Source organism: Pleurodeles waltl, chromosome 1_2 (assembly GCF_031143425.1).
Source record: "Pleurodeles waltl isolate 20211129_DDA chromosome 1_2, aPleWal1.hap1.20221129, whole genome shotgun sequence".
In the NCBI taxonomy this organism is placed as follows: Eukaryota; Metazoa; Chordata; class Amphibia; order Caudata; family Salamandridae; genus Pleurodeles; species Pleurodeles waltl.
Genome location: NC_090437.1, coordinates 1090599588 through 1090627373, shown reverse-complemented (window position 1 = coordinate 1090627373; position 27786 = coordinate 1090599588). Strand labels below are relative to the sequence as shown.

Sequence of the window (27786 nt, the reverse complement as noted above, 5' to 3'; positions counted from 1 at the left end):
TATCGCTCTCCCGCTGCCTTTGGTGTGGGTCGCCACAGGCCAATTTCATACACTTGGCTTGGCTATGCCTGAAAATACATCATACTGGGAGAAGGTGCATTCAATAGTACATGAAATCACAGGACACAAACACTCCTGCATTCCGCTCGCTGGTCTACTGGACTATGTCAAGACATTACATCTGACGACTCACCGCAATGGTGCTGCTGCAGCCCAAGAGAAGAGTGATGTTACATAGGGGATGTCAGCCGGTACCCAACACTAAGACATAGCTCCAAGACTAGGCCTTGTGCCAGGAACAACTTACACATTACTGGGACATGATGCCCCTGCGCTCGCGCCCTAGACACATATGGGTGCTCTTCCAAGCATATCTCTGTCAACATGAATCTCCAGTTCCTTCACCAGCACCCATATACTCACAAGGCAATTCACGACTGGCTAGGCGTCATCTTAGTTGTTGAACTGCTGTGCCCACGGCTGAGCAGCGACTTATTATCTGTCTCTCCATTTTGGAGACCTCTCAATGGCTTTTTCAGTAAGCGAAGATCAGCTTAGTAACATTCCACATTGAGCATCACTGCACCCCCTTAAATGTGGAAGGGATCTGTACAAGAAATTTTCAGCCATGTATTCATTCCTCTGTACTAGAACCATTCCCCTTCCACCACATTTTCCTATATCCCCTATTATTCTGCTCCCTTCCTTCCCCTCCTCTATATTACGCTTGCTCTTTTTTTGTAATGCAAGTTTGGTTTACTTTTTGTAAGTGGCAATAAAAAGATTTAAAAAAAACATTAATGTCAAAGAACATGTCATGAGTAACGTAATATGGGAGGTAATTAGCAGTGCATGGCGAGGGTGCGAGTTATAGGTAAGTTAGAGCATAACTTATACTTACCATGTGTCACAATTTCAGTTCCTTTCATATGGTCTCCCGGTGAGGAGCTCAAACCGCACTGTGGCACAGAATGCAAGCAGGAAGTCACTAAACAAAGTGGCTTTCCAAATCGTCTTTCTAAGCTTTGTGCAACAGAGTCAGCGAACCTCTGTTTTTTCTTTTTTTTTTTTCAGTGAGGGGCGGAGTGCCTTTTAGGTATCTCTCCACATGAGACCATGCCCCCTCCAACGCCCTGCCCCCTCATCACACGGTGAAATACGTTTATAAGTTGGATTGTCTGTTTTAGATAACTATAAATGGTGAATTTCAGTGGTTTTGTTAATTTAAAATGACATGTTTTAACTGAAATCTTTTTATCTAACTATAACACTGCTTTAACCTTTCTTTTTTTCAGACAACTTCATAGTTTTAACATAAAGCAAGATGCCCATTGCTGTGCACAGCAGCCAGGCCCTGTGTCCAACCCCCTGCAAGCACCCTACCCCCAGCCTCACATGGCCTTTGGCAGTGCACAGCATGTGTTTGGCCGCAGGGCTGGCCCAACCAAAACAGGCTATGTAATGTTACAATATACAATGCGTTATTTTAACTTAGGCAAACTTACTGACTTTGTTAAAGAGTCACAACACCAAAACATAAAAAGTGGGCCTATTGTCTTCTTCAAGGGGTGAGCATATTAACATATGTAATGCAGATCTATTAGCTTTGTAGCAAAAATCACCAAAAACTATAATCAAATATATATTTCACTAATTTACACAATGCAAGTTTTATTAAAGAAAAAAGAATATGTGTAAGTATTTTTTAAACATTTTCAGCCTACAAAATGCAGTCATCAATACAACCCTGAACTCCAGCTGAAGAGTATAAAGCTGCAGCTATAAGAAAATTATGGTAAGCTCTGCTGGGGTCACGGTTTTAATGACACAGGAATCTTATTGTTTGTGTTTTATTTTTTTAATGTTGTTGGAGGGCTGCTGCACTCCATGCAGCCCCCCCTACAACATTAAAAACCTTGACAGTGCCCAGTCTCATCTAGGGGCACCACCAGCAAAAAAAAATGTTTTCGGCAAAATGTCCTAAGACTTATGTAACACTTCTCACTAGGAGCAGTGAATGATAAATGAGTGGTTCTGGCCACTCATTTGTTATTCACTTCTTCCTTTTGTTTGTAAAGGTTTTGTGGAGGACCTGGTCCCACCCGGGACACCCACAGATTAATTTTTTGCAGGTGGAGATTTAGGGCCGCCGCAGCTTTAGCCAGCTCCCCCACCCTGCATCGATTGTTGGTGCTGAAGGGAGCTGGTATTCTTTCTTTTGTTAAATGGTGCTGCGTGCCCACCTGGGACACCCACAGTTCCATATTTATTGAGGGTCACAGGGGGGTAGGAGCCCCCGGGCTCTTGCGGACCAAGCTGGGGGCACCATTTCTTTGCTCCTGCCCATGTCGGAGTAGCATTTTATTTTTTACTGTTCCCTGCCTGGTGTAGTGTGGGCACGGTATGCCTGCACTTTCCCAGATATGAACCTCAGTGTCCTCAGGTGGGTTTGGGGAAGAGGAGGGCCATGTAAGGGAACCTGCGATGTTTTTTTTTTTTTTTACTATTTTGCCCCGTATTTGCAGATCCACCGCAAATGTGAGCAAAAACATATGTTTTTTGCCCCGGGGGAAGAGGGGTAATCTCTCTGGGACTCTCCCAATAGGCCAGGGATGAGGCAGGGTATTTCCCCCCCTTCCCCTTTACATCTTTATTTAACTTTCTTTCTAGAACAAGGGATTGAGTCCTAAGATGGCTCCTGCCACATCGTTGTTGATGTGGTGGTAGCCAAACAGGTCTAATCTTGATCTCTGCAGCTTGATATACATGTCAGGAATCCCCAAGGTGCCTCTTGTGTTATCTGTCAGAATCCCCAGGGATTAGGGTTAAATCATATCTTTGTTCTTGGTTAAACCTTCATGTTTCTAAGTAAACATAATGGGCTGTGTTACACAATTGGTTTTATCAATGCTTGTTTGCTAATGTGAGCAGGTGTAGACATGTGCTTCTAATTGGGTGTGGTGTAGACGTGCTTCTAATTGGGTGCGGTGACTCATCCACATGTGGAAACTCAAATGCTTTCCTGATTGGCTATAAATAGAGTGAAGCATGCCTCCCTGCTTGGCATTGTTTTGCTTCCTGATCTGAGCATCTGATTTGGCAGTACAGCCCCTGCTGTCATCCTCATATTCAGAACTTTTGAGACAATTTTTTTCTTCATTCCTGTACTAGCTGACACCAGGCATTCCTCCCGCACTCCGAAAAAGACTGCAGCTAAGTGACTAGTATTCTCAAGGGAGTTTGTTCTTTGAGCACCGCGCTTTCCTAGAACAGCTGGTGTATTTTAGACTTCGTATTTTGGCAGAGTGCTTATCTTGAAGAGACAAATGCATTTCTGAACATTTTACATTATTATTGTAGTTACTTGCCTAAATGAGCTTCAGGAAATCTGCTTGAACTCAAGTACTACAAAAAGTGAGAGTGCAATTTTAAAAGAGCATTTACGTGACTTTTCTTTCTCTAATAGCATAACTCTTGGATTTAAATTGTTTCATTAATGCCTGTGTTTCAGGATTGAGGAATTTGCTTTTGAAGGGTTTTTCACACACACACAGTGAAACCAAACCAAACTGTGCCACCATAACTGTTTAAACCCAGAGTGGACATTTGTATTTCTTGGATTGTTTTTGTCGTTTTTAGTTCAACCCAATGCATGCAGTTACGTTATACGTGATATAATTAATGCCCTTGTTTGTCTTTCTTGTGAATGATAAGTGCAACCACAGTTCTAATTGTATTGTGCAGCAGTGAATCTCTGAAGCCAGCCCTAGTGCCACAGTACTTATTGTTATGGTACTCAGTTTGGGTTTTTGGTAATGCAGTGTTAGTAATTGTGGCAACAGTTATTATTATCCAAGAAAAGTGCTGGAGCATCCCGGTGTTCTTCTACCGATCCCGTGCACATATCAGAAAGAGAGGTTCAGTTTCAAGGAAGTCGAGTGCACTAACTTTACTATCACTCAGTCAATAACAACCTGCTCCCGTAGATACAGGGTGCCTGGCTGGACCGGCAAGACAAGGCAGTGTTTTGACTTTCTCTTCCACTCCCCCTTTCCTTTTGGGACACCTGCCGGGGTTTCTGTATCCACCAGGAAGTGCCAAGAGGTGTTCCAGGAGATCGGGGGCATACCATCACCGCTGGAGACATCCTGCTTTTCAGGTGAGTGGCCCGTCTCGACAATATACATACATTTGAACCCTAATTTCTCTAAAAGTACTACTCTAATTTACACCAAATCACAAAAAGCACGCTTTGTGGACCACAATCTAGCTTTCTGCCAAATTTGGTGTAATTCCGTTCAGTATTTTTTGTGGCATCACTCTTCATTTTTCTTATGAAAAAATGAACAGGGAAAAAATTTTTTTATTTGGGGGGGGGGGGGGGTACCAAAGTAATAGCAAGCCAAAACATGTAGGGGCCACTGGGTAATATATATCTATATATATATTTAGAGATAGATCGAGAGAGGGAAAGAGAAGAGAGAAAGAGCCTATATATAGCCTATTATATATTACAATATGAGGTATCAACTTAATTTCACTCAACAGTGAAATGCTACATATACATATATTCAGTGACACTGTGATGTCCAATTGCTGGTTTCAAGAGAAAGAGAATACAGTAATGGCCAGTGGATCAGCTATTACTGATCTTTGGTTCTCATTTGATTTTGGACTGCTACTTGTGTTTTATGGGGATCAAGTCCATGTCCTCAAGAAACAACAAAATGCTCTATGTGCTGGAACTAGTTAACATTTACCTCATAATCGGTGCCTGCTGTTTGAACCTTATTGAAGGTATTACTTAACAATAATGTCATGCCAGGTTTAGTGGATGAGTGAACTGATGAACCTATATTAAAACCATGGTTACAGGTTGTAATCTCAGCAGATCCTTTCAGCCGTGCATCCTTCAAAATGTCGATAACATATGTTTTATTGAGTTACGTATTACCAAGGTGCCCCAAAGGATACATGCAAGCTTACCTTAAAAGCAGGCAAATGTGTGTTGTTCCATAAGTAGCTACTTGAGTGCACAAATGTGGAGCCTGGGAAAATGTGCATAAAGCAGCATTGTAGAAATTGGACAAATGTTCATTACTGTTTCATGAGATACTGGTCAAAATGTGCTTTGCTGCAGTTTTGTGGAAAATTGAAAACTAGGCAAAATGAGTATTACAGCCCTGCACACATGCACACTGTACTTTATAACTGTACTAAGTTCAACGTTCATTTATATAGAGACCGGAGAAAGGGCACATTATTGCAGCATTGTGGAAACTAGTCAAGGCCATTACTGCCTGATTATACAGACCAGGCAGCGTCATCTAAACTGTTCAACTAGATTTAATAATGTCACTATCATGTGGGATCTGCTGTAAGGAATTAGTGCTGAACGTATACTAGTCGGACAAATATCTGAAGATCTGGATCAAACCCTTTAGAAATGCCTTTGAATAACACCTGATTGTCATTGATAAATCTGCCAGATTTGCTTCTAAAATTAGTGACTGCCGCAAATATTTCCGAAGAAATAGCTAAATCATATAACTGTTTTGAAATTGTACCTTAGGACTAATTCAGTTTGTGTGCTACTCTGTTAAGAAATACTTATAAAATACCATTTCAATTGATTAAAGACATGGCTGTACTCAAAAACCTCACAGTAGTCGTGTACATTTTCAGAAAGGCAGCAGTAAGTCAGCCCTTTCATAGTTGGTACCCCTCTTTTAAAGCAAAGCTGTGGAGCATAATTTTCCTTAAAGCTGATAATAAGGCAAAACAGGTATTTTTGCTAGCTTAAAGAACTCAAAAAGCAGTTTTCTATGAAATACATTTATGACATTTTAGTATGTGAGTTATTTTTCTGAGAGGTTCAATCAATAATTGATTTGTAACACTGGTGGCGTAAGGAATTTTAATAACTCATCGCTCAAACATCTTTTTGCAGGTTTGGAACTGAGACACATTACAGTAAAAATAATTGTTTTTTAATGTCTCATCAAATTGTCAGATGTGTTTTTGGATAGCAACAAAAAAAAGCACAGACTAAGTCCATTGCCCTGCCTTTTGACACAGTAAACATACTCCTATTTGCACTACCCAAAAAGAATATCCTGGCTCATGCCATAACTGCTTCTTTTTGGAGCAATGCTTGAACTTCTAGTCCTAGAAGATTTATATGTTGTTTTGACATATTGTGTGTTTTCGGTGGAATGTTTGGAGGGAATTTGATAAATTCTATGCAATAACCATGCTGGATAATTGCTAAGACCCAAGTGTCTGTTGTTATTTCCTCCCAATGTTTGTAAAACTTGGTTAGTCTCCCCCCCACAGGTGTTATGTGTTGGGGATTTGTGACCTTGAAGTCACTGTTTGTTTGGAGGAGTTTTGGGACTTTGGAACTTTCCTCTGTTCCTTTGAAATTGTCCCCCTCTATATTGTCCCCGAAAACCTCCAAGCTGATACTGGCTCTGGTAAGTGGGCTTTGTGTGTGAGGCTGTGGCTTCTGTGGTTTGCCCTCGAAACCCCCCTCGAAATTGTGTCTTTCGAAATGTGCCTCTGCTCTGTGGGGAGTAGAGCGCGCCCATGGCTTTGGCTGTGTCAGTGTCTTTTTTAAGTTTTTCGATCGCAGTGTCCACCTCCGGCCCAAACAACTGCTGTCCGTTGAATGGCATATTCAGCACAGCTTGCTGTATCTCTGGTTTAAATCCTGATGTACGCAGCCATGCATGTCTCCTTATTGTTACAGCTGTGTTGACAGTTCTAGCAGCTGTGTCTGCAGCATCCATTGCTGACCGTATCTGATTATTTGAGATACCCTGTCCTTCTTCTACTACTTGCTGCGCTCTCTTTTGGAACTCCTTGGGTAAATGTTCAATAAGGTGTTGCATCTCATCCCAATGGGCCCTATCATATCTGGCCAGCAAAGCTTGCGAATTTGCAATACGCCACTGGTTTGCTGCCTGTGTCGCCACCCTTTTGCCTGCAGCATCGAATTTTCGACTTTCTTTATCTGGAGGTGGTGCATCTCCTGAAGTATGAGAGTTGGCTCTTTTGCGCGCTGCTCCCACTACAACAGAGTCTGGTGTTAGCTGTTGTGTAATGTATACTGGGTCTGTTGGTGGCGGTTTATATTTTTTATCTACTCTTGGAGTAATGGCTCTCCCTTGAACAGGCTCCTCAAACACTTGTTTGGAGTGTTTTAGCATTCCGGGTAGCATAGGAAGACTCTGATATTGGCTGTGTGTGGACGACAGTGTATTAAAAAGAAAGTCGTCTTCAATGGGCTCTGAATGAAGGCTGACATTATGAAATGCAGCTGCTCTTGACACCACTTGTGCGTAGCCTGTACTATCCTCTGGCGTCAATGGTTTAGCTGGATAGCATTCTGGACTATTGTCTGACACTGGTGCGTCATAAAGGTCCCATGCGTCAGGGTCATCTTGACTCATTCCTGTATGAGTTGGGGATTGCATCATTGGTGGAGTGGCTACCGGTGATGGTTGCGGAGAGTGATGTGGGGATGGTGGTGGTGTTACTTGTTTAGCCACCTTTGCGTGTGGCTGTTTGTCTTTGTCTTGGAAGGCAAGCTTGCGTTTCATTTTGACTGGAGGAAGAGTGCTGATCTTCCCTGTATCTTTTTTAATAAAGAGCCGTCTTTGTGTGTGATCTGGCTCTACTGCCTGTAATTCCTGTCCAAATCTATGTGTCTTCATTTGTGTGGACAGTCCTTGTTCCTCAGTGTAGGAACTTGTTTTCGGTTCCGAGGCCGGATATTTCGGTACCGAAACCTTTTCGGCTGCTTTTTTCGGCTCCGACGAAACCTTTTTTACTTTCGGCGTTGTGCTCTCTCGGTGCCGACCCGTTTCGGTGCCGGTGTCTCGGTGCCGAATCTTCTCTGAGCCACTATCTCGGGCCCGAGATTGCTGTGTGCCGGTATCTCGACCGGAGTCGGATGACTTCGACACCAGCTCGCCCTTTTTCGGTGCCGATGAACGGTCACCTACTTTTCGGGTTAAGCCATGGCCTGTTGGCGGTGGCGTCCCCTGGGCTTTAGCGCTTTTCTCATGAGTTTTTGTTTTCGACGTCTTACTCACGGTTTTCGGCGTTTCCTCGGGATCGATCTCCTCAGAGTCCGACTCCTGGGTGGAGAATGTTTCTTCCTCCTTTTCGAAACGCTCTTGTCCTGTCGGCGCCGACGCCATTTGCAGTCTTCTTGCTCTTCGGTCCCCGAGTGTCTTCCTGGACCGAAACGCTCGACAGGCCTCACAAGTATCCTCCTTGTGTTCTGGTGACAAACACAAGTTACAGACCAGATGTTGATCTGTATATGGATACTTGTTATGGCATTCTGGACAGAAGCGGAATGGGGTCCGTTCCATCAGCCTTGAAGAGACACGTGGCCGGGCCGACCAGGCCCCGACGGGGATGGAAGAAAACCCCGAAGGGCCACCGGAGCTCTTCTTAATTCGGTGTCGATCTGTTGTAACTAACCCGATACCGAGCGCAAACAATACCGACGATTTTTCCGAGATTCTAACTAACTTTCCGAACCGAAACACGGAGCGAAAAGGAACACGTCCGAACCCGATGGCGGAAAAAAAACAATCTAAGATGGAGTCGACGCCCATGCGCAATGGAGTCGAAATGGGAGGAGTCCCTCGGTCTCGTGACTCCAAAAGACTTCTTCGAAGAAAAACAACTTGTAACACTCCGAGCCCAACACCAGATGGCGGGATGTGCACAGCATGTGTATCTGCAGCTACACATGCCATCGAATATATATATATATATATATATATATATATATTTATTAATTTATTTATATTTATATATTTTTTTATTTTATTTACTTTATGTTTTTATGTATGGGGAGTGACCCCTTAGGCAAGGGTAGCTCCCCTGAGGGGGCAAATTGTATGTAGGCCATTTCTGCCCCCCTTGGGGGCAGATCTGCTGGGGGCAGAAACCACTAGACACTAGGGATTGGGATGTGTGTGTATGTGTGTGTTTTGTTTGGGGGGGGTGGGGCAGCCCCTTGGGCAAGCGTGGCTCCCCATGGGGGCACATAACTGTTGGCCATATCTGCCCCCCTTGGGGGCAGATCAGCATATTATTGGAAGGTGGGCAGAAAGCCCACCAGAGACCGACAAAGATTATTTTTTCAAAATAAGAGTGTGGGGGTATGGCCTTATGTCCAAATAGTAAAAATGGGGTATGTCCCAGTAAAATGCCAGAATTGCGTTGAAAAATTGGGTTTTCTGATTCAAGTCTGCCTGTTCTTGAAAGCTGGGAAGATGGTGATTTTAGCACCGCAAACCCTTTGATAATGACATTTTCAGGGGGAAAAAACACAAGCCTTCTTCTGCAGCCCATTTTTCCCTTTAAAAAAAAAAAAAAAAAAGAAAGAAATTTGCGCTGTATTTTGGCTAATTTCTTGGCCTGTCAGGGAAGGGATTAATAACGAACTCCAAGTACTATTATGATGCCACTGAGATACGCCAAGCTTGGGAGAATATTTTTTCTTAGGCAAAAAAACAAAAAAAACAAACGTGGAGATGTTTAATCATAAGAAAAAGGCACAGTACCTGGACTGTAACATCTTCAGTAGTGACATCTATATATATTTTCCCTCAAAAACCAAAATCAAAGGTTACAGGGACGTTATAGTTAGGCTAACATTTTAAACGTACAAAAACACAGAAATTAATTCACCTATTATAGTTAGAGTAACTATGACTTGCGCCCCCGCCATGCATATTTTTTACATCAAAACTTTTACTGCAAATATTACAATGACATTATCAGTTATGCTATCAAAGATGTCTTTGGTGATGTCATTTGTTGGATAATTAGCAGTGCACTGCGAGGGCGTGAGTTATAATTACCTTAGTAAAAAGAACAAGTGATGGAAAGAATGCTGAACAATGTCAAACATTCACCCCCAGTGCAGAGATCTGGGCCTAAATCCATCGTTTTTTTCCTACCCATGCCATTCTAGTTTGTAACCAGCCATATGCAAATCAGTCTTGACCCTGTTCCCCATGGGAACAGTCCAGCCCTAACTGCCAGGACAGGTCTTCCCTGGACAGGAAACAAACATCCTGGGACCGGTTTCAGGGTATCACCCCTCCTCAGCCAGGCTAGTTTGAATCCAGTGGCATTCAAGCTAGCCTGGCTGATGAAGGGTGATACCATGAAACCGGTCCCAGGATGCTCGTTTCCGATCCAGGGAAGGCCTGGCCTGGCAGTTCGGGTTGGAACAGAGTCAAAACTGATTTGCATATGGCTGGGTCCAAACTGGGGTGGCATTGTGAGCAAAAGAATTGGTGGATTCAACCCAGATCTGTAATTGTAATTGGGGGTGAATGCTCGATTGGATCCGCATTCCTGTGTTTGCTTGCTTATAATTACCTTAGGGCACAAGTTAATGTTACTTGAGATAACTGACTAAGCCTAACTATAAACTATAAAGTCCCTGTAACCTCTGGTTCTTTCAGTGAATTTCAATTGTTTCTTTTAACATATAGTAATTTTCATTACTATACGTTAATCCAACCACTGTCGCGCATGGCCTCTGGCCGTGTGCAGCAGCAGTTGGCCACCTGTGGCCAGGCCCTGAGGCCAACTTCCTATAGGCACCCAAACAGGGGATGACCGCAAAACCTGGCCTACAGCCAGACCCTGCGGCCAACCACCCAACACTACTCTGCACATGGCCCTTTGGCAGTGCATGGCAGTAGTTGGCTGCAGCCTACCTCGCTGGTTGTTAGAATAGGTTTAACAGGGTGTATCTGGGGGTGAGAGTTGCTGTGAGAGTCTGTCTGGCTGTGAGAGTATGTGTGCATCAGTGTCTTAGTGAGTGCATCAGTGTTTGTGCAGGTCTGCAAGTGGGTGCATGAGGGTGTCAGTGGGTCTGTGTGTGGGTGTGTGACATTGAGTAGGTCTATCAATGGGTGCGTGAGTGGGTCTGTCAGTGGGGTGCTTGAGTGGCTGAGTGGGTCTGTTAGCAGGTGCACGAGAGGCTGAGTGGGTCTGTTAGCAGGTGCACGAGAGTCTGAGTGGGTATGTCGGTGGGAGAAAGACTGAAAGACAGACAAAGAGAGGGAGAGAGAGTTTTTAGGCTTTGAAGCATGATGCAATTAGAATTAGATATTTCTGCAAAAATTGAAAAGAAAAATGTATTCGTCAATTAAAAAGAGTACATCACATTTCGTTATGAGCCTTAAACTTTTGAAGTTTAAAAGAAAAAAAAGGAGGGAAATGATCATGGACACCTCTGGAGTAGAACCCTCAACTTTCAGTGTTAGGGTCTTAGACCTTAACCATTAGGTCGAAGGATTTTTTTTTTCCTTTTCATTTTTTGCCCTTTAAAGGTTATCTGTGACTGCGGAGGAGCCCCAAGGCCTCCCCTGCGGTCCCAGCCGGATACTGCCACCTGCTTGACCCAGCATTGCTCAAGCAAGCAAGGAGCTACTTTTAATGTTGTCACGTGTCTTCCCTGCCTGCATATCTGCATGCAGGGAAGACAGATGAAAACTCCGCTTTCTGGCAGCGGGACCAGTCTGACAGTTCCCGCTGTCAGAAAGCAGTCTTTGATAGCCTTTGAACCGCTCCCACCAAGCAAAAGCAAGCAACTATGTTCCGGGGTGGATACCCCGGGATATAGCAGGAGCCGTCCCTTGGGGGTGGCAGTCATCAGAGCCATCAGTGGCACGAGGAGGGGGGAGGGGGGCAGGGAGAGTGGGGGGGAGGGGGGTAGGGAGAGTGGGGGGGGGGGGGGGAGCGGAATACCCCATGACCCCCGCCTTCAACAAAAAGCCCTGGGGAGGTGGTGGTCCTCGGGCTGTGGGGGGTCTGAAACCGAACCGCTTCACTTTTTATTATAGCCCCGGGGGAGTTTGTGGTCCCTGGGGCTGATTGGGGGGTTGGGGGGGGGGGGGGGGTCACGGCCCTCCCACCTCACCCGGGGGCTTCAGTATTACGAAGCCTGTGCTTTAAAAAAAAAAATAATAATAATTCTATGGATCTTCCACTAAATCGAAGTGAAAATTTAAACAAAAAAATGCTTTTTAGCTATGGGAGGTCCCCCTGTACAAGAGCTAAGGGTTATAGGTGTCTCTACTCTGGCCTCTTTCCTTTCCTTTTTTTTTTTTGTTCCAACATTTTTTAGTGAGACTCGTCCGAAGTAGAGTCCCAAAACCGCTGCCAACACTTCCTGGTTTGAAGTGCTGGAAGCCAATCAAAGCTGTGCATTTCCCTGCACAAGCTCGTCATTACGTGAAATCACCTCGGCCAGAGATATACAAATTTGGTTTTCCTATAATATCTCAAAAACTACTGAACAGATTTACACCAAATAAGCAAAAGTGTAATCTGCATACCGAACACTAGCTTTCTGCCAAATTTGCCAAGGATGGTCCTTCCAGTGGTTTGGGCTGTAGTCATGTGAAAAGGTGCTATGGCAATTATCATGGGAAATCAACTTTTTTGACACCCCCCTTTTTCTTGTTCCCCCTCTCCCCCTTACCAGATCACCCCAAAACTTTCTGTGCATAACAAGAATCACCGGCATACTTTTTTTTTTAGAAAATTTTGTGAAGATTGTCAAACGGTGACAAAGATACAGGCAAGTCAAAAAATGCTTTTCTATGGAAACATGGTCCTAACTCTTAGTGGTGACCACCACTAGGTAATATTATATATACATACATAAACACAGAAACACATGTATATATGATTACATGTATGTATATATCTATATATCTCTTTCTCTAAATAACCATATATTTACCAGTACTCATCTTTGACTAAATTTATGTTCATTTGAGACTCTGCATCTTTTTCTCCCATATTTAGTCCTGGCTGCATGTTCTGGCAGTAGAAAATAATCATTATTCTTTTGCAAATTGTACTTATTTACTTGAAAGCAGGCGGCATGGATTTTAATCAAACATTTGTACTTCACAAATACAATACTTTATTTTGTTGACTAAGCAGGAGTTCAAAAAGAAAAATCACCTGCACCTGGAATGATGGGATGGGACAAGATGACATATCTATCAGTGGTGGCCAGTAATTTTAGGAGGAAGGGGGGCGGGAAACACACACACACTCATTCATTCACACATGCATGCACATCCATTCAAAACACTCATCAACATTCAAACATACCTGCACGCACCAAACGTTCATTTAAAAAACACACACATTTAACTTCAGCTCGGAGGTCCCAGGAGGGAAGACAGCAGTCCCAATTTCGTCACAGAGTGGGATGGGGTCAGTGAGACTTCTGACCCCACCCCACTCTGTGACGAGGTGTCACTGATTGACACTCGCACTGGGCGCTTCAGGGCTTAAACCTGAAGGGACCATGTCAGAGTCAATGGGTGACGCTTTCCTTCATCACTGAGGGGGAAGGCCTTGAGGCACCTTTGCTGAGCCAAGGAGGTCACACCCATAGGAGCTGTGACCTCTTCTGCCCACCACAGTTCAGCTCAGCTCAGGCAGCCAGGAATCTGCGCAAAATGTGCGTGTCTCGCTCCTGGCTGCCTGAGCTCAACATGAAGATTGTCTAAATTTTTCAGGCCACGAATAGCGATGTGTCATTTATTTTTCACGCAGGGAAGGCTTTGCGTCGATTCCCGGTGCTTAGTCTTGGATCCTCTTCAGGTTGCAGGGTTTTTGGACACTCTGAGGACGATGCGTTGAAATCCAGCACTGGCAGGACAAAATCACAGGGGCTGCGTCAATCCAGTGTGCGTTGCGTGGAAATTTCTACCGCACGGCAGGTGCTTCGTTGATTCCTCTTAGGAAGTCTGGCTCTGTCGTTCCAGCTCAGCCTTGCGTCGATCCAGTGGGCTGTGCGTCCAGTTTCCAGTAGCTACGATGGTGCTGCGTCAATCTTCTCCTTGCGAAGTCGGGCTGCGTTGTTCCGGTTCAGCATGCAGTGATTTTCTCACCACGATGCAGGCTGTGCGTCGTTTCTGGCAGGCTGTGCACCGGGAGTTCTTCTTGCAGGAGTGAAGTCTTTTTCGTCCAGGGAACAGGAGGCAAGCTCTATCCAAGCCCTTGGAGAGCACTTCTCAGTACAGCCAGAGAGCAGCAAGGCAGCAGTCCTTCTTAGAAAAGCAGTCAGGTGAGTCCCTTGGGCAGCTAGGCAGTTCTTCTTGCAGGTTGCAGGTTCTGGTTCAGGTTCTTCTCCAGGAAGTGTTTGAGTTGGTAGGGGCAGAGGCCCTGTTTAAATACCCAAGTGTGCCTTTGAAGTGGGGGAGACTTCAAAAAGTGGCTCAGAAGTGCACAAGGTCCCCTTTCAGTTCCAACCTGTCTGCCAGGGTCCCAGTAGGGGGTGTGGCAGTCCTTTGTGTGAGGGCAGGCTACTGTCCTTTGACATGTAAGTGTCAGGCTCTCCACCCTCCGAGCCCAGGAAGACCCATTCAATATGCAGAAATATGCAAGTGTTACTGAGCATCCTGTGTTTGGGGTTTGTCTGAGTGAATGCACAAGGGAGCGGTCAACTAAACCTAGCCAGATGCGGATTGCAAGGCACAGAAGGATTTAAGTGCAGAGAAATGCCCACTTTCTAAAAGTGGCATTTCTAAATTAGTATTATTAAATCCAACTTCACCAGTCAGCAGGGTTTTATATTACCATTCTGGCCATACTAAATATGACCTTGTTACTCCTTTCAGATCAGAAGCTCCCACTCAAACAGTATATGAGGGTAGCCCTAATGTTAGGCGTGCTCCTTTCATAGGCTCACAGCAGTGCAAAACGAAATTAGGAGGTTTACACTACCAGGGCATATAAAATTACACAGGTACATGTCCTGCCTTTAGTCTACACAGCACCCTACCCTATGGGTTACCTAGGTCCTACCTTAGGGGTGATGTATATGTAGAAAAAGGGGGGGTTTAGGCTTGACAAGTACTTTTAAATGCCAAGTCGAATTTGGCAGTGAAACTGCATACACAGGCCTTGCAATGGCAGGCCTGAGACAAGGTTAAGGGGCTACTTGAGTGGGTGGCATAATCAGTGCTGCAGGCCCACTAGTACCATTTAACCTACAGGCCCTGAGCACATATAGTGCACTTTAATAGGGACTTATAATTACATTAAATAAGCCAACTGGGTATGATCCAATGTCACCATGTTTTAAGGGAGAGGGCATATGCACTTTAGCACTGGTTAACAGTGGTAAAGTGTGCAGAGTGTGCAGGGCCTGAAGCACGTCATTGAGGTGGGGCAGGTGTTCCTCCCAGCTGGAACTGTAGACGGCAATGTCGTCGAAGTAGGCTGCACAGAAGGCATCTTTGCCAGCTAGTACCCCATTAACCAACCGTTAGAAGGTAGCAGGGACATTTTTCAGCCCATAGGGCATCACCCTGAACTGATAATGGCCCTCTGGCGCGGAAAACGCAGATCTCTCTTTAGCCCCCTCAGTCAAGGCGTTCTGCCAGTACCCTAATGTGAGATCAAAAGTACTGAGGAATTTGGCAGCGCCTAGCTGGTCTACGAGATCATCAGCTCGGGGGATGGGGTGAGCGTAAGTCTGTGTGACTGAATTGAGACCCCGGTAGTCCACGCAGAACCAGAGTTCTGGCTTGGCATCAGGTGCAGCAGCCTTGCGTACCAGCACCACAGGGCTGGCCCAGGGACTACTGCACTTCTCAATAACCCCTAGGACCAGCATCTTGGCAACTTCCTCCTTGATGCTGGCCTTCACCCTGTGACAACCTGTAAATTTTGTTTTTTTTTTACAGGGGGACTGTCTCCCGTGTCAATATCATGGACACACAGGTGTGAGAGTCCAGGGGTGAGGGAAAACAGAGAGGAGTACTGTTCCAGTAACTGTTAGCAGTCCCCTCGCTGGTCCAGGGTCAGAGAGATTAACACCCTCCACTGACCCATCACCTTCCTTGGTAGAGAGGAGGTCGGGGAGAGGTTCACTCTCCTCTTCCATACCCTCATCTGTCACCAGAAGCATGCTGACCTCCGTCCTCTCAAAATGAGGCTTCAGTTGATTGACATGGAGCACCCTTAGGGGGTTCCTAGGGATTTGGGGGTCCACTAAGTAAGTGGCCTCCCCTTTTAGCTCCTTGACTTCAAATGGGCAAGACCAGTCATCCTGGAGAGCTCTAGGCTCCACTGGCTCCATTACCCACATTTTGTCTGCAGGTCGAAACTCCACCAGGATGGTCTTCTGGTCATACCAGCGTTTCATCACCTCTTGACTGGCCTCAAGGTTATTTTTGGCAGTCTTCCAGAAGCAGTGCATCTGGTTGCGGAGGGCCAAGTGTATTCAACCACATCCTGAGGGACTGCCTTGGGAGCTTTCTCCCACCCCTCCCTGACAATGCATAAGGGTCCCCTGATAGGGTACCCATAGAGAAGCTCAAAGGGACTGAACCCCACACCCCCTTTCTGGGGTACCTCTCTGCAAGCAAAGAGAAGGCATGGTAAGAAGACGCCCCACTTACGCCTCAGGGAGGCCAGGTGATCATGCCTTTCGAGGTCTTGTTGAATCTCTCCTCAAGACCATTGGATTGGGGGCGATAGGGTGTGGTGAACTTGTAGGTTACCCCCACACGCATCCCACATGAACTTCATGTATGCAGAACATGAAGTTAGTACCTCTGTCAGAGACAATCTCCTTTGGGAATCCCACACGGGTAAATATAAAGGTCCTGCATGTATGCTGCCACCAATACTGCTGGACTCAAACTGACTTGCCTTGATGTCCAGCTCCTTGAGACTCAGTTCATGAGCCAATAAAAGTTTATTTTCAACCAAGGCTCTCTCAGCTTCTCTTTCTGCTTTCCATTCTTCTGCTTCCAGGTTTAACTTTGCCATTTGCAATTGGAATTCTCTCTCCTCCCTCCTTTCCTCTGCTGTCAGGCCACGGCCAGAAACATTGCTCCCTGGTTTGGCAGGGGGCACATCCTCCACTAATGGCAAAAAATCCTCTTAGGGGGCCTCCTCTTGCTCCTCATCCTCACATTCATTCTCTGAATGGGCTTCTCCTTCCTGGAAGCATCCTGGGTGGGTACTCCGAACCCTTGGCAGAATCCTTTCAGCTGTTTGACAGTATATATCTCCAGCACGGCTAGGTCAAAATCTTCAGCTCCTGCTTGAGACCCAGCCAGAGACATGTTGATTATAAGTTAAAAATGTCAGGCAGAAAAAGATAAAAACTCAAGTTGACCTTTAACTGTGGGTAGGTAGGGAACACTTAGCTATTTTATGTCACTGCACAAATACAAGTCCTATCCTCACCGCTGATCACCAATGTTAGAAATGGGGTCTTTGGCTGGCAGTCAGGTCACCCCCTGTCCAAGCAAGAACCCTCACTCTGTCAGGGTAGGTCACACACAATCCAAGTTATCCTGTGCCCACCCTCTGGTAGCTTGGCACTGAGCAGTCAGGCTTAACTTAGAAGGCAATGTGTAAGGTATGTGTGCAATAACTCATGCAATAACACAGTAGAACACCACATAAATACACCACACAGTGTTTAGAAAAATATATAATATTTATCTGGTAAGATGCAGGTCAAAACGATGATGCAATAAGTATATGTTAAAATATCACTGTAAAAATGAGATAAAGTGTCTTTAGTCTCTTAAAAAGAACAAATGTCTCTTGCAAGCACAAAGTACCTGGTTTGCATTCAAAATCCTTGCAAGGAACCATAGAAGAGGGGATGTGTGGAAAACGGGGGTGAACGTCGATTTCTCGGGCCGCACACAGCAATGCGTTGTTTATTTTTCACATAGGGAAGGCTTTGAGTCTATTACCAGCACTCAGTCTTGGATCCTCTTCGGGTTGCAGGGTTTTTGGACGCCCCGGGGACGATTCGTTGAAATCCAGCGCTGGCAGGACGAAGTCACAGGCGCTGCGTCAATTCCTCTTAGGAAGTCGGGCTGCGTCGTTCTGGCACGGCTTTGCATCGATCCAGTGGACCGTGCGTCGAATTTCCGGTTGTTACGCTGGCGCTGTGACGATTTTCTCCTTGTGAAATCGGGCTGCGTTGTTCTGGTTCGGCGTGCAGTGATTTTCTCACCGCGATGCAGGCTGTGTGTCGATTTTCGCCGCACCGGGAGTTCTTCTTGCAGGAATGAAGTCTCTTTGGTCCCGAGACCTCAGGGAACAGGAGGCAAGCTCTATCCAAGTCCTTGGAGAACACTTCTCAGTACAGCCAGAGAGCAGCAAGGCAACAGCAAGGCTTAGGTCCTTCTTAGAAAAGCAGTCAGGGGAGTCCTTTGGGCAGCCAGGCAGTACTTCTTGGCAGGTTGCAGGTTCTGCCGCCGGTTTTTCTCCAGGAAGTGTCTTAGTTGGTAGGGGCAGAGGCACTGTTTAAATACCCAAATGTGCCTTTGAAGTGGGGGAGACTTCAAAAAGTTGCTCAGAAGTACACAAGGTCCCCTTTTAGTTTCAGATCAGAATCTACGACTCAAACAGTATGTGAGGGTAGCCCTAATATTATGAAAGGAGCAGGCCTCACAGCAGTACAAAACAAATTTAGGAGTTTTACACTACCAGGACATGTAAACTACACAGGTACATGTCATGCCTTTTGTCTACACAGCACCCTGCCCTATCGGTTACCTAGGGCCTACCTTAGGGGTGACGTATATGTAGAAAAAAAGGGGGGGTTAGGCTTGGCAAGTACTTTTAAATGCCAAGTCGAAGTGGAAGTGAAACTGCACACACAGGCCTTGCAATGGCAGGCCTGAGACCTGGTTAAGTGGCTACTTGAGTGGGTGGCACAATCAGTGTTGCAGGCCCACTAGTAGCATTTAACCTACAGGCCCTGGGCACAAATAGTGCATTTTACTAGGGACATATAAGTAAATTAAAAAAGCCAATTGGGTATGATCCATTGTCACCATGTTTTAAGGGAGAGAGCATATGCACTTTAGCACTTGTTAGTAGTGGTAAAGTGCGGAGAGTCCTAAAACCAGCAAAAACAGTGTCAGAAAAGTGGAGGAAAACAGGCAAAAAGTTAGGGGTGACCACCCTAAGGCTCTCGGGTCTAACAACAAGGTGGTGGAAAACATTTCTTTTGAATACAATGCTTTTGAAATTTCATACAAGTAGCGAATTTCAGAACATATTTTTGCATAGGCTTTACAGTGCTGCACCGCGTTCAAACACATTTTGAGATTTATAAAATTAAATTAAATAATTCAACCAAAACCAACTAGAGCATATTGTGACTGGGTGTATTACTTGTAAATATGCAATACGCTTTAAAACACTTGTATGATGCATGTCAAGAGTATAACGTAAGTGAGGCATCCCTTACTCACCACCACCTAGTTTGTAGCAAATGCTGAAAAAAAAAAAACAGGAAGTCTTACCTTTCTTTCCCTTAATAGCTGCTTATAGCCACTTGTTCCCAGTGATAATAGAGTAATTAGAACATCTAATGAAGGGGAAGCAGATGCTCGACCTGAAATAAAAATTGAGTCAATAAAACCCAATTACAGGAGAGTTGTGCACTGCGAATATAGCTAGAAAATAAATATATTTACCTGGATACATTTTGCTAATTGCTTGTATAAACACCTCATTAAAACCAGCAATAACAGCGCCACCAACTGGAACCATGAAGTTTTTGTCCAAGCTCTGAATAAAAGCATCTATTCTGCCCAAACGAGCACCCTACAAACATAAACTGCATTTCAGGGACAATATTGTATAGTTATGGCAACAAAAGTTAAAATCAACGCAAGATTGTGTTTTACATTAATTCCTCTAAAGCATCTGTTGCAGTAGACAGTTTCTTCTTTCCGCACAAAGTTCTACCTTTATGGTCAAATAACTGGGTAGCAGTTTTCTTGTCGAGGACAGAATGCCACGGGAGTGTCTACATCAAAGGAACCACTCCAGCAGGAGCTAGTAAGGAACTAGACTGAGTTCAAGCATGATGCACTACCTATTCCCTTCCATAGTTGTGACTTACTCATCACTTCCCTGAAGTGCAGACCACTGAAACAGATGCAGCAAAATGTAAGCATGTCTCGTAGCATTCACTCTACCTTCAAAAGGCTCAGGTTTCTGAGAAATTGCCTGTTCTTTACCTTTTCATAAGAAAGTTTTTAACAAACTGGTCACTCAACATATGGCTCTTGTACTGGTAGGTTTAACTTGCCCGTCAACAATAAAACATTATAAGACAGACATGCCAGAGGACCCCCCCCACAGCATTTTTTCACTCTCCTCCACTAAAACACCTGCTTGCTAAAGAACGAGGCTGTTGGAGGTGTCATCTGGAGATCAGGGCCCTAGGACTAAATATCCACGGTTATTGATACATCCAGTCCATGCACATCCAGACCCGTGGGAATATGTCCAGAGCATCCAAATATTTTAAACAGATGGGAGGCAGTAAGCAGCATTACAGGAACCCAGCAATCTAGCTACATAGGTGCCTTAGCAAGGACGGACTGAAAAAGGATCAGAACTGGAGTTAATACCTATAGCATAATTGCTGCAATTGTCAAGTAGAGTAAAAACAAATATGACTAGTTTGCAAATATTTAGAGAAACGCCAATTAAAATAAACTAACACTGCATTTTCTTTACTTCATGGGCGTACACATTTAGTTATTAGATATGAGAAGTCAGAACATTCTAAAATTTACGAAACCCACCATGCAATGGCTGCCCTGTTTTTACCTAAAGATAGGTTCCCATAAATGACCAAGTGGTGAATCACTTTTCACCAGAGATTTAACAAATTATGTGCCAAAACAGGAAGTGCCATGTTCAAGTCCAAGACTAGGGGGATTCTCCTAGCAGAGGCATACAGATTAAGGAGTTTCTCAAAATGATTTTCTACCACAACAGTGAGAAATATTGTTCTACATAGTTTTTAAAGACACAAGCAATTATTAGATAAGATTTTCACATGACACCATGGACACCTGGTCTTGACAGACTGTAGTGAAATGTTTGTTTTGACAACTGACTGTGTTGCACCACTCTGCAACTGGCTTAGCTGTACAGTGTTCACCAGTTACAGACTCCATTTTGTATTCAGTTTAGCCTTAGCTTCATTCTGCCTATTGACTTTATTGTAGCATTAGACATTGCCATGTTAAAGGTTGCCCGCAATTTTCCACATTGTAAACTGTGCATTCTGTCTTGTTCTCGTATTAATTCCCACCAAGGGCTTTGGCTGATAGGAATGTACTCAGACGGCAGGGAACGGCCTTGCTTTGACTTGACATCTTGGGATTGTGGCCAAATCCCAACGTGTTATTTTCAAAGCATACCTAAACTAGCCAGCATGTTTGAATACTTCTTGCGCAACTTGAGGGTTTTTTCCAGAAAGCTCCTTCTTCATTTTTTGAAGATATAAAAGAGACCTAGTTCGACAGTGGGAGATTCAGAGACCTCAATCAGGATTCAGACGTCGGATGCCTGATACATATATATATTTCCCGTGAGGGTAGAGTTCTCTCTTTCTCACAGTCGAATGGGGTCATCGGCTTGCTGACAGGAGAAAGATGAAGCACCTGGCAGGCCCTACGGTGATGTATTTTTATAAATTATTTGCTTTGCATTATACTATAGATAGATATATTGCTGTGTATATTGCAGTGGAGAATCATTCACGTATGTTTTCATTTCATTGCTGTGATCATTTTTAAACGTGTGCTTTCAACCTGCTAATCTCCTTTTAGGAACCTCGCGTAGTGAAATAATAAATGTCTTCTTCGGACTAAGAAGTGCATTTCAGAGATTTTCCGTCAGTGCATGAGTATTTTCAGCTCGGTCTTTAGTGAAAAGCAAAACACAGGCCAGAGACCAATATGCTCAGAATGAACTGACCCAGCACTTAACTAATGAAGACAAATCTCTGGAATGAAAGTGGGCTCCTACTAGCTAGTTGTGCAATGTATGGATTCAGGATGGTTGTCCGATTGAGAAAATTTAGCACTGCTAGCTTCACCTTAGTAAGGGCAGTGGTGGCTCAGTGTGGGCCAAAGGGTACGATTTTGCACGGACAGAGAATCCTCAACAGGAATCAAATTAAAAACTTGGGTATTCTGATTTTTGTAAAAATCCAGTCTTCCCAACTCGAAAAAGCAGGAGTAAAACCAATGATTGTTTTTTGATTGGGGTAAGAGCTCTTGGGCTTACACATGCAGGCTTCAGTATTTCTGGCATCAAGGCCATGGAGACTGGGAGAGCATTTTGAATGGCTTGAAAGAGCAGCACCATAAAGAAATCCATGGTCCCGATTAGTCGGTCTCCAAGACTTGCATTTGTTGACATTTCTGTCTATGAAAAGGGGGTCATACTTGTCACTTTAAAGCACAACAACAGTTGCTGACTGCCAGAACAAAAGGTACCTAGAACTAAACCATTGGTGCAGCTTCAAAAGGAAGAAAACTTGACAAAGAATGAAATGATAATGACCACGTTCTACAAAACAATAAGTACGAAGACTGAGAACATTTCTTAAAGTTACTAACACAATACGTTATATGAAAAATATTTTCTATACTTGCACTTATCCCTCACACCTCCAAAATATTTAATAAAGTACCACAAAGATAGCTCTAGTTTTCTGTGCTGGTTTGTTCACACCTGAAGTACTAATTCCAGTTTTTTTTTCTTACAAAGAATCTTCCTACTCTGTAATCCTCATGCCAGAGGTAGAAGTAATACAATAAAATAAAACATAGCATATTAACAGCCTTTATCATAGTAGAAGGCTATGAAAAATAAGAGACAACAGTACATCACTGGATTGCACCTCAGCATTCCAGGGATTAGAGATTTTCCAAATTTACTGGGGGATTGTTATCACCATAAAACACTCTCTCAGTAGCCATATGTACCAGTCTATGTTACAACACCAACTACTAATATCTGGGGGAGTGACGATGGTCCATCTTTAGGCAGAGTCGCAACATACTACCATCATTCACAACTGTAGAGTTCTCCCTTCTCCACCCCGTTCTCTCCAAAGAGGTGCTTTGTTAATTTAAAAATGCACTTTTGAGAGTAAAGCCCCTACTTTCCCACAGAAGAGTGTATGTGGAACATTCCAATAGCATGCAAACAAAGATGCCTTCTTCCCCAAACCCTCTCACACTGCTGTCTTTGCTGACCCCATCAGGTGCAATCCAAAGCATATAAATTACAGTCTACGTAATATCTTGACCTGTTTCAACCTAAAACTCAACTTAATCAGCACTTCTCTAGGGTGCGGTAGTTCCTCCTCCCATCTCATGTCCTCCAATTGTGGGAGTCGGATGGCAACAATCACCCTAACCCCAAAATGTGAGTACCCTGTTATCTGTCAAAAAAAAAAAATCCAGCTCCAGTTGAACTAGCAGTTAGAAACTAAACTCCTCATCAGAAAACTGAAAATTAGCAGAGTGAAATAAATATTGGAAGCATAAATGGCTGAGTTCTAGATTAAAATCGAGTAAAAACTGTATTTATTACAGAACAGTCAAAATGTGGTACAATGAAAATGACACGAATTACACTGAAGGCCCAATAACATAAGTACAGATAAATGCAAAATCGTAAAATGTAATAATCCCTAGTTAGGCAGAATCCAAACAAAAAATCTACGTGTCAATCTCTTGAATACTGACAGCATCTCATTAACACATTTAAGCAAAAGAGGAGTATGGTAAGTCACCTACAAGAAAACTGTAGAAGAAAAATTGCTGTGAAAGACTGAATCCCAAATCCGTTTTAGAAAATCACATAAGCTATTAATACATTCTGCAATTTTGGCATGGTGTGATCATGGCAAGGGTCGCAATGGCAAATCAGAAACAGCAACGCAGTTTTCTACATCTTTAGTACTAACCCATTTCTTAAGGTAAGAGACATCTTCCGCTTGCTTCCTTTTTTTATTAGGCCTTTTCTGCCACCCCTGGGGGCAGATCGGCCTATATTAATTAGCCACTAGACACCAGGGATTTTTTGTTTGTTTACATTGATAAGGGAAGCAACCCCTTAGGCAGGGGTCACTTCCAGGGGGAATAACGTGGACATGCAGACACGCACTCACTTCACCATTCTTACACGCATTCAATCACATGCATACAACCACGCAAACAACACAATACACACAGACTCATTCACACACTCACTCACACATTCATGCACACACTCAGACACACACACACAACAACCCCCCACCCTGTCCACATAGTGTTTTAGGCATTTCCTGTTGTGGGCACTAGGCCTAACCATACAAGTGAGGTACCATTTTTAATCGGGAGACTTTGGGGAATGCTGGTTGGAAGAAAAATTGTGGCACCTCTCAGATTCCAGAACTTTCAATCACTGAAATGTTGGGAAAAGGTGTTTTTTTTCTCCAAATTGTGAGGTTTGCAAAGAATTCTGGGTGAAAGAACCTGGTGAGAGCGCCACAAGTCAGCCCATCCTGGGTTCCCCCTCGGTGTCTAGTTTTCAAAAATGTATACGTTTGCTGGGTTTCCCTAGGTGCCTGCTGAGCTAGAGGCCAAAATCCACAGCTAGGCACTTTGCAAAAAACAGGTCAGTTTTTTTGGAGGGGGAAAATGTGATGTGCCCACGTTGTGTTTTGGGGTATTTCCTGTAACGGGCACTAGGCCTACATACACAAGTGAGGTACCATTTTTATCGCGAGACTTGGGGGGAAAGCTGAGTGGAAGGAAATGTGTAGCTCATCTCAGATTCCAGAACTTTCTGTCACCGAAATGTGAGGAAAACGTGTTTTATTTTGCCAGATTTTGAGGTTTGCAAAGGATTCTGGGTAACAGAACCAGGTGCGCGCGCCACAAGTCACCCTATCCTGGGTTCCCCTAGGTGTCTAGTTTTAAAAAATGTATAGCTTTTCTGGGTTTACCTAGGTTCCGGCTGAGAGGCCAAAATCACATCAGATTTCAATGCAAAAATTTGATGTGTCCATGTTGCGTTTCCTGCTTGCGGCATTAGGCCTACCCACGCAAGTCAGGTACCATTTGTATTGGTAGACTTGAGGAACAACAGAATAGAAGAACAAGTGTTACTGCCCCTTGTCTTTCTCTACATTTTTGGCTTCCAAATGTAAGACAGTGTGTAAAAAAAACGTCTATTTGAGAAATGCCCTGTAATTCACATGCCAGTATGGGTACCCCGGAATTCAGAGATGAGCAAATAACTACTGCTTCTCAACACCTTATCTTGTGCCAATTTTTGGAAATATAAAGGTTTTCTTGGTACCTATTTTTCACTCTTTATATTTCACCAAATGAATTGCTGTATACCCGGTAGACAATGAAAACCCATTGCAAGGTGCAGCTCCTTTATTGGCTCTGGGTACCTAGGGGTCTTGATGAACCTACAAGCCCTATATATCCCGCAACCAGAAGAGTCCAGCACAGGTAACAGTATACTGCTTTTGAAAATCTGACAGGGCAGGAAAAAGTTAGAGTAAAACCTGGAGAGAAATGATTGTTTTTTTCACCTCAATTTCAATATTTATTTTATTTCAGTTGTTTTTTTTCTGTAGGAATTGTATCTACTTTTCAGAAATGTTTCACTTTCCTGGATCCAGCATTGTTTTAACACCCATTTCTGTATCTAACTGGAAGGAGGCTAAAAGCACAACAAATAGTAAAAATTAGGTTTGTCCAAATAAGTACCAAAATTGTGATGAAAAATGTGGTTTTCTGATTCAAGTCTGCCTGTTCCTGAAAGCTGGGAAGATGGTGATTTTAGCACCGCAAACCCTTTGTTGATGCCTTTTCAAGAAAAAAACACAAGCTTTATTCTACAGCTCTTTTTTCCCATTTATTTTTAAAAAACGAAAATTTGACTGTATTTTGGCTAATTTCTTGGTCTCCTCCAGGGGGACCCACAAACTCTGGGTACCTCTAGAATTCCTAGGATGTTAGAAAAAAACAAAAAGACACACATTTGGCGTGGGTAGCTTATGTGGGAAAAATGAGGGCATAAGCATGAACTGCTCCAAATAGCCCAAAAAACGGCCTGGCACCTGTGGGGGAGGACGGGGGCGGGTGGGGAGGCCTGGCAGCAAAGGGGTTAATGCTTCTGTCCAGGATGAATGGCTTGGAGAGCACTCTGTTAACCTCCGTACAGTGCATCAGTCTGTCAGCTGCACCTAGCAGTCTGCTGGACAATATTTTCACAAATAACTCAACCTCCTCATTAAGCAATATGATAGGTACATTAAAAGGTGTAATTATCTCCCAGATAACCCTGCATTTGCAGAAAGTTAATAATGTTCATTCACAGGTCCTTTGGAAAATCCCTCCTTCTCTCAGCTCTCGGTGAGAAATTCTTAAAGGCCACAACATGTCCTCATATCAATGTTCACATAACTACAAATTCTCTTACAAACAGGGAAAGACGGATCCGGTATCCGTCTTGACCAGGCCAGAATATTAATGTGAATCAGCCTACGCTCCCCTGGACAGCTGCAAGGTCACTGTTTGAGGTATTTTCCAATAGCAATCTCGACTGGTCGAAATAGTCATTGTGGCCTTATCTGTAATGCAGTTTGCAGGGGCCTGTGTTCCTCCCCATTGGTTTAGAACTCCTGCATTTCCGGAATCTTATTTTTTTTACTTATGTAAACACCACCTCTTTTGCATACAGAAGGCTGCTGCAGGGAATGACTGAAGCGTGGGAAGGAAGCTATAACTCTGTCCTTACTGCTCGCCTTTAATTGACATATATCCCTGTTAACTCAGCAATAAGCCAAATCCAACTTTACTCATGATTATAACCCAATTCGAGATGGCTGTTCTTTTATCGTTCTGACGAACTGCACCATGTAATATATGTTGGACCATTTCTGAGTGCATCATCTCTAAAAAATTTAATAAAGGAAATAATGCTAAGCATTGTTGTGAAATATTCCACATATAATGATACAGTAGTAACACCTGAAAATGTAGTGAAAGGGACGTATGCTGTAGCTAGACATTTTTATAAAAAGCTGGGTTTTGCAGGTAATATAATAATCTAGACAAGCAGCTCCTCCACAAAACAGTGGCGATCACTGATACCTAAAACGTTACTTAATTTTTTTTGCGTTACCGAAAAATAATACTTCATAATATGAATTAGTAGGGTGTGCTAAAAAAATCATTAAAAAACAACTGTGTGTTCATTAAAAAGGTCAGAATAGTTCAGTGTCTTTGTTTCTTTTCAATAAACATACCTGCTGGATGAGATGCATGCATTTCGAAGACTGTATTCCATATGCATTGTTGACAATATGAGGAATCCCATATTTTGCACATAAGACAGCCAGTTCCTCGATCCTATAAATACAATTACACAAAAAAAAACATGTTAAGGTCAGAGTTAACTATTTTCATCCCTGCGCAGCACTATATGTTTCACACAATTCACAATAATAGGTGTGCTATCAAACTAGACTACAGATTGCGGTCTCTCATATCCTTTAAAAAACAGAGTTATGAATTGAATACTTTTTGCACCGGAAGCCAGTGAAATTCCTTTAGGCCTGGGGTAATGTTAGGCATCCAAAGGTACCCATTACAGTCCAGGCTGCAGTATTTAAAGAACCTGTGGAACCCCGATACTAGGGTTTAATGCTCTAAGACAAAAAACATTATGTATCTATTACTGCTCTGGGAACCGCAGCTCAATTCTCAAAGGGCAGAAAATGTTTTGTCCCTCTCAAGAATATTAAAGGAAGCTGGATAAATAATTGAGTTAATTTATTAAATTATGTCCATTCGTTAACAAAACGTAATTTAGTTTTAAATGTACTTTTTGAAGGAG

At 43.6% G+C, this 27786-nt stretch overlaps 1 protein-coding gene across 1 annotated transcript in view; it reads right to left on the bottom strand.

The window, feature by feature from the left end:
• SEPSECS (Sep (O-phosphoserine) tRNA:Sec (selenocysteine) tRNA synthase) overlaps positions 1-27786 on the bottom strand; it is a 196384-nt gene that overhangs the window by 60077 nt on the left and 108521 nt on the right. Inside the window, exons 6-8 of the mRNA XM_069202162.1 lie at positions 27197-27299; positions 19539-19668; positions 19365-19456 (exon numbers count right to left, since the gene is read on the bottom strand). Coding sequence (XP_069058263.1) covers positions 19365-19456; positions 19539-19668; positions 27197-27299 — 325 coding nt within the window. The remainder of the gene's footprint in view (positions 1-19364; positions 19457-19538; positions 19669-27196; positions 27300-27786) is intronic.